General features: G+C 33.2%; 1 protein-coding gene across 1 annotated transcript in view; it reads right to left on the bottom strand.

Moving 5' to 3' along the window:
• Nucleotides 1–1,756: 1,756 nt before the first annotated feature.
• Nucleotides 1,757–7,781, bottom strand: part of LOC107741004 (mitogen-activated protein kinase kinase kinase 3-like) — a 60,736-nt gene continuing 54,711 nt past the window's right edge. Inside the window, exons 16-18 of the mRNA XM_016553579.1 lie at nucleotides 6,171–6,300; nucleotides 4,336–4,513; nucleotides 1,757–4,230 (exon numbers count right to left, since the gene is read on the bottom strand). Of these exons, the coding sequence (XP_016409065.1) occupies nucleotides 4,002–4,230; nucleotides 4,336–4,513; nucleotides 6,171–6,300 (537 nt within the window). The 3' untranslated portion in view covers nucleotides 1,757–4,001. The remainder of the gene's footprint in view (nucleotides 4,231–4,335; nucleotides 4,514–6,170; nucleotides 6,301–7,781) is intronic.

The raw sequence follows: 7,781 nt of genomic DNA, 5'->3' as shown, positions 1-7,781 counted from the left end.
TAAGTCGCCGGGGGGTCTGAAAAGTCGCTAAATCTAGCGACAAAGTCGCTAAATTGGCAACACTGCATGTGCGTGCCCTTCTTACTAAACTTGCTCTGTCAATGAACTGTTAAAATAATGACGTAAATGTATTTAGACTACGCTACAGTTAAACATGAACAGGAATGTTTTACACGATATAACAAATATATCACTTACAACAAATAACGATTATTTAATATGAAAAAGTAAAATAGGTTCAAGCTAAAACAAGATAGTTCATAGTGTTCATAGACATGGCTGTCAGATTTGGTAAAAATCGTTTTGAGAACTTTTGCTCAATTAATTGCCAACATGATTAAAAAAAGTTAGATTTGAGAGAAAGAAAAAAAAGCTGCAGCATCATTTGTTAGCAGATGCAATATGGTTTGATATTTTGTATCTAATGGAATAAAATAACCTACCTATGAAATTCATTCAGTTCATATTAGTTATTCGAAGTGTATTAATGTGTTATTGACCACTGTAAGCTTAATTATGTAGGCTAATTTTACTATTATATATTTTTTTACATTTACATTTAGACATTTAGCAGACACTTTTATCCAAAGCGACTTACAAATGAGGACAATGGAAGCAATCAAAATCAACAAAAGAGCAATGATATGAAAATTTTGCATTTAAAAATGATGCAAACGATGAAAATCTGTATATGCATGTATATGCATATGATAAGTTATTATATCATAATGCATTTGCTACTGAAAAGTTAATAACATTATAATTTTTCATGTTAAAAACCAAATCCCACAGAATAAACACAGAAGCTGGTTTTAGACAATAGATTTATTTATTCAAATGTACAAAATCACTTATAAACGTTCCAGGCTTTTTCATCAAGGCAGCACAGAATTCTTCATTCTTAGCCCCTCAAAAACCAGCGTGGTCTGTTCACCCTCAGCTGAGATCATCTGAAACCCAGACCTCTCCACAATCAGAACAATAATAATATACTGTGACTAAGGTACTTTGAATATAATGAAACATTATGACAGCTCGGTACAGTATGTATTTACAATACAATCCTCTTCCTCTAATCCTCTAAAAGATCTTCAGCAAATGTCCTTGACAGCATCAATGCGAGATACTCAAACCATCTGAAGGACATCAGAAAACACATTCCACCGCTAAATGTTTTTAAAATGACTGACCTCTCAGAATAAGGGCATCACAGAAGGCACTAATTGCAACATGAATTGCTGCTGGTGTATTTTTTCGAGTTCAGAACATAAAAAACAGCAATCATAGAATCAAGTGTTTAAAGTTGAACATTTACATTTGGACAATATAATATGTCATATAAGACAATGTATGTTTAAAGGAATAGTTAATCCAAAAATGTCATCCAAGGTCAACCAAGATGTAGATTAATTTGTTTCCTCATCAGAACAGATTTGGATCAATTTAGCATTACATCAGTGGATCCCCTGCAGTGAATGGGTGCCGTCAGAATGAAAGTCCAAAACTTATTAACTATGCATTTGTTTATTACAAATATTAAACACGGCAGCTTTTCTCTGCACTGTAATCGTGTGAATTACTTCTGGATTATTGTGATATTTTTATCAGCTGTTTGAACTCTCATTCTGACGGCACCCATTCGCTGCAGAGGATACATTGTGAGCAAGTGATGTAATGCTAAATTTCTCTAAATCTGTTCATATTAAGAATCAAATTCAAATGGCCTGAGGGTGAGTAAATTCAGCAAATTTTCATTTTTGGGTGAACTATTGCTTTAACTTTTTTGTTACATTGTGTTTATTTTCATAATGATAAGGAAAATGTCTGCACATCAGCAAAGAATAGTTTGAGTCAACAAAAGAAAGAAACTCACCAAATAGGTTACAAATCAAGACACCGAACAGTTCTGAAGTGACCAAATTCATAATTCAAGCATCTCGCTCTTTGGTTGTATTCGACTGAGTGAACAGTACAAGAATGCTAACACACCAGCCGTAGTAGTCTTCTCTGAAATATTGCTTTGACACTAGGGTAATTTTTATAATAATACAAAAAGTTTGGTACTGTCATTCCAAACGTGAATTTAAAAAAATGTATAAAAATATCTCAGCTGATTATCCTATGTGCTCTATGCATGAGTTCAAGAGTGCAATGGGAACGTATTTACAGTGATTATCTCTGGGTAAAGAGTGCTTTAACTAAAACGTTACACAATATAAAAAAAGATGTGTTTATACAGTCTTCATTAGCTAAAAAGACATGGGAAAATGACACATTTCTCTGTCTCATACCACTTTGGTGGTTGCATATGTCTTACTCTGTGTCATTCTTATTTAGTTAGATTCTAACCATCAACCACCGTAATCTTAACAAAAAATTACTCAAATGAGTATTGTACAGTACATATATCATTATAATTGCTCCATGAGGTCTTTTCTATGTACTTCCAATAACACTCAGGATTGGACCCAGGGATACAGAGGTACATGAGCCATAATCAATATCAACTCTCTTTTATGACCAAATGTATTCTGTTAAACAAAAGACTACCTTAATACATTTGTGCCAAACACAGACCGTATGTGATTTGTCCAGAAACCCCTGTAGTATCGCATTAGAGCGCTTGGGCTGGTTTCAAGTGCATCAGGGGATCAGATAAAGCCAACCGGCAGTAATGCATGTAAACTAAGCTATTGTAATCAGCATTGTTTGGGCAGTGACACTTTATGTGCCATTCTGTGCCAGTATAGTAAGTGTTGGCACTTTGACTGCATTGTATCAATCCCTAGCCAAAGGCTCTGTCCCAAATGGCAATGACAAATAGGAGTGTCCATTATAAAGAAAAGGAAAAAATCTTTTCAAATGTACTTTATGAAACTGTGGACGTTTTTAGTAATGCATTTTATGGTTTAAAATAAAACCTTTATACCATTTTTAAAAATGCCTATAAAAATGTCATGTGGTGTAACCATCAAGTAAAAAATAATAATATCCTTACATGTTAAATACACATTGAGCGTACACATCTTTATAATTTTTTATATTTGCGATTAATGTGAACTCATTTTTTGTGCTGTGATTTTTACAAGGTTTTCTTAGAAATACCATAAATTATTAAATCAGAAATATTAAGGTTTTCGGGAGTCACACCACATAACATTTTGAAACTATTTATTATTTTTAACCATTAATAATTCTATACTATGCCAAACTACTTAAGTTGTTGTTTTCCCAACATTTAATTATTTTAATGAGGCTTAATTATAAGAACAGTTGTACTGAATTCATTTACATTTATCTTTGGATAAATTAATAGATTTGGGTTGTCACCAACCACTCTCAGCTCTCACTGCCCTTTAAAAGTTTATACAGTTTGTCACAAGAATGTTGGGTAATAGTGTGCCCAATAAGTTTGTCATATTTTCTTTTTTTTTTTTTTAATATTTAATATGTATTTATAGTGCTATGATTTGTGTTATATTACCTTGACAGTAAATTACAAAATAATAGTTAACACTGCTGACATTTGACATCATTCTCTCTTCTGACTGCTATAATTAATCTCTCCATTTTATTTTTCCTCTTTTGGAAAGTTGTGGAAATGCTATCATGGATTTTTTTCCTTTTGGAGCTAATGGGAATGCCAAATTATATTTGCTGTAGAAGTTTACCTAACTTCTGCTCCTGAGAGCCCTGAAAATGTAAAAAGGCTCTATTTAGCAAAAGGGGTGTAGCTCATGAAATGACGTTCATGAAATGAAGTGCATCATTTGGGACAGGGCTCTGACTCTGATTAACAATACGGGAAGCGCTATCAGCGTTTTGCTGTCCATGATATTTGTCGAGCTGCGTTAGGGAGATACACACCCCCTCGTTGTGGTCACGTTTGTTTTTAGTTGGCTGGTTGGTGGGTTTCTCCAGACCCTGGAAGGCAGAGTGATGATTGTCTGCGTCGGGCAGGTGTGTGGTTTTCCCTGGGGATTCCAGAGAGATCTGTAGGATCAGAAGCTGCCCTGGACAAAAGGGTGGCTGAGAAGCCTCTCGGCAGTGGGCCGCCATTTCTCTTCCACAAAGATCTGCCACAGGAAGTCCCTGCATGCGTCGGACACACCCTCGGGCAGGTTTGGCTTAGTCGGCTGGGTTGCGATCTTGAAAATGGCTGCCATTGCTTCATATTCAGCCCACGGGGGCTTCTGGGTTAGCATCTCTACAACCGTGCAGGCAACACTCCTGAGGAGAGAGAGAGAGAGACGTAAGGGACATTGAAACTCAATGAAATCGTATCTCAATGATACTAAAATAACACTGATTTGCATAAAATGCAATAGATCTCACCAAATATCTGCTTTGCGTCCGTAGCCTTCTCCATTAATGACTTCCGGGCTCATCCAGTAGGGGGTGCCGGTGACCGATTTGATTCCCGTCCCGGACATGCAGATGGTCTGAATGCGCTTGCTAGCCCCAAAATCTCCCAGCTTCACATTTCCAGAGGAGTCCCTCAAAATGTTAGCGCCTGCGAGGAAACACGTGTAGATTGTAGAGTTAAGAGTTACACCAGTCGAGATGTTTGTATGCATCAACTGCATCAAATTATAAGCTGCCTATGGCTGATGGCGTTTGAAGCTTCAGACTAACTCTTTCCTCCCACGCTTCTAGTCGGAATGATTTTCCGTTGCTTTAGCCGTGTTGCCTGTGAGATTTGTGCTTGTTTGAGTAGTGACTAATTCCCGCCAGCCACAAGATTTCCACACCCTGGAAGTCTGGCTGTACTGTGAATGGAAAATTAAGACCGAACACGAGAGGAAGGACAGAGACTCCTTCCTTTGCAGCACGCACTTATTGTGGATATTTCCAATAGAGGATCTTCGGTTTGTTATGGGAATGACAGAGACTGTATTGGTCATGTGTGCAAAAAGTATGTGGCCTTAAAAGTGTTTGAACACACTTCAAATGTCTGAAATATGTAAATGTATCAGATGAAGTTTTGCAAATGTGTGTTGCTGGAACATTACTTGAACATTTCTAAAAAAAAAAATTACAATTACTTTAAATTCTTGTTCTACCAATTAAATTTTTTTTTTTCATTTTGAACACTACATAATCTATAATCATCACTGTAAAAAAAATTATAAATTCTACAAAAATAAAAAAATACATATTGTAAAAACAAATCCACAATAAATTGTTTAACACTGCATTATACGTAATTTTACAGTAAAACTGTAAAATTTTGTAAACACTATGAAATATCTTATAAATTACAGTAAAAGTCCCTGTGTGGTGCATCACATATGACTATATTTTATATAAATAGTTTTGTTTCCTATTTTAATTATGTTTCTTATTTATAATATTATGATGGGTGTGAACTGTCATTTAAGGTAAAAAGCAGATTTTGGTACTTTGAGTAGCTTGGAATATTATCATTATATCACTGACTTAATGAAATATGCGGTCATAAGTTGTCAAATATTCAAGCACCATATGTCATCTGTCTCAACACTGACACTGCATTTTTTAAGGTGAATTTCTGGCAACCACACCTGACGTTTTTACTGTAAATTGAACAAAATATTTTTTGATTTTTGGACATAATATTTTTGAATATTTTAGATACTATATATATATTATTTTTTTTGTGTGCATATTTTAAAACTTATTTTTGTGAAATGTTCTGCTTAAAGTGATTGTGCCATGTTTCTTTAAAATAAATGTCACCTGGTTTGCTATTTTTAATAAATTTATGTAATGCAATTACATTCATATAGAACATTTTTAAGTGTCCAGTTTTTGGGCCCACGTCTGCCTTTCTTAAGAAACTGAGCGAATAAAGAATGTCCTTGTCTAGTTGATGCAATGCTGACATTTTATGGTAGGTAAATATAATTTTAGGACATTTAATATCAATGCTTAAAAAATGCCTAATAGACTGGCTGTTCCTTTTGGTCAGGATTTATCCCTAAAGTCCGGAGGAATGCAAAACCTTTCCCCCTTGCTATTTTTGCCAAAGGAAGTAACACACATCTGAACCAAACCAATGTTATTTCACCTAATAAGAAGGAATGTATTTCAGGTGGTGTGGTGCAAGCGACACTCTCCTTCAGATTTACATTACAAAGCAACAGCCCACTGTTCTTAGCTGGAGGTGATTTATGACTACTGCGATTTACCTTTGATGTCTCTGTGTACGATCATGTTGCTGTGCAAATAGTGGACTCCCTGTAGGATCTGTCGGGTGTATCTGCGGGTCACTTTTTCAGTCAGTGCTCCGTATGCCTTCAGCTGGTCTTTAATAGAGCCCTAGACACACATGGACACACAGATTAATCATACTGGACAGACAAGAGCAAAGAAGCCAGATACCATATTATGCATGTGTTTTATTCTCCAAAAGCAGAAAGAATTATAAAGGCTATGTATTTTTATTAGGAAACTTCAAGAACAAGCTGTCAGCATATGCGTTGACAGGAAACATAAAAACAGGATTCAAACCTGTTTACCAAAGAATACAGTGCAATGGAAAATGGTTTGACCCCTTCCTGATATCCAGTTTTTTTGTTGTTGCAAAGGTTTTACTGTATTATTATTGCTAATACTGTATGCAGGGATGTAAACATGTATTATGTAACAAGTGCAAAGTATTAAAATTAGCTGTTTAACTCATATTTGTTGCTTTTTAAGAAGTGTGCTATTACTATGGTGTTTTTACTCTTGTGTGTGTGATTACTTTGTTTACAACTAAATATAATATATGTGTACATATTTTATATTATAATATATAAAAATGCATTAAATGATATCAAATATGATTAAATAATAAATGTTAAATTGTTAACACAAAATATTTCTATTAAGGTTCAATTTATTAACATTTGCTAATTGCATCAGTTAGCATGAATTAACAATGAGAAATAATTAAAACGGTTATTAATTTTAATTAGTGTTAATTTCAACATTTACAAATACATTATTAAAATCAAACGTTGCATCTGTTAATATTATTTAATTGACTTAAGCTAAAAAAATAAACAACTTTATATTTTTATTTAAATTGTACATCAATAAACTATTTAACTATTCTAATAACTATTTTTATTAACTAACATTCACAAAGATTAAAAAATACCAAATGTATTCAAATAACACATTTATGGTTCATTCTTACCATTACCAATGTTCTATTACTTTTAATTATATTATAAAATATTTAATCATATTTAATCTAAAATATAAAATGTATAAAATTATATAAATACAACATTTAATAAAATATAAAAGTTAAATAATAAATAATATTAACAATAAAATAATTTAATAATGCTATCCTGTGTAAAATTACAAACCAATTTTTTTTTTACACTGTAGATGTGAGTGTTGACTTGGTTCATCAAGTACATTTAATTACACTAATACCATATATAATAATTATAAAATAATACATAACATTAAATAAGGAAATCTGGAAGCATGCATATTAGAGCTGTCAAACGATTAATTGCGATTAATCGCATACAAAATAAAAGTTTTTGTTTGCATAATATATATTATATACATATATGTATATATAAATACACACACATACAGTATATATTTTGAAAATATTTACATGTATTTACATGTCTATATTTATATTCATATAATTTATATTAGAAATATATTTAATATATAAACTTATACTACGGGGCCGTTGAATGCTTGAATCTGATTGGCTGACGAACGTTCTGAGGTGTGCAATTATTTTCAGGGAAACGCACGGCGAACGTAGTTCCAGGCAGCTCTCT

The sequence above is a fragment of the Sinocyclocheilus rhinocerous genome, unplaced genomic scaffold (assembly GCF_001515625.1).
Source record: "Sinocyclocheilus rhinocerous isolate Xijiao unplaced genomic scaffold, SAMN03320098_v1.1 scaffold2000, whole genome shotgun sequence".
Classification (NCBI taxonomy): domain Eukaryota; kingdom Metazoa; phylum Chordata; class Actinopteri; order Cypriniformes; family Cyprinidae; genus Sinocyclocheilus; species Sinocyclocheilus rhinocerous.
This window is presented reverse-complemented; position numbering and strand designations above follow the sequence as displayed.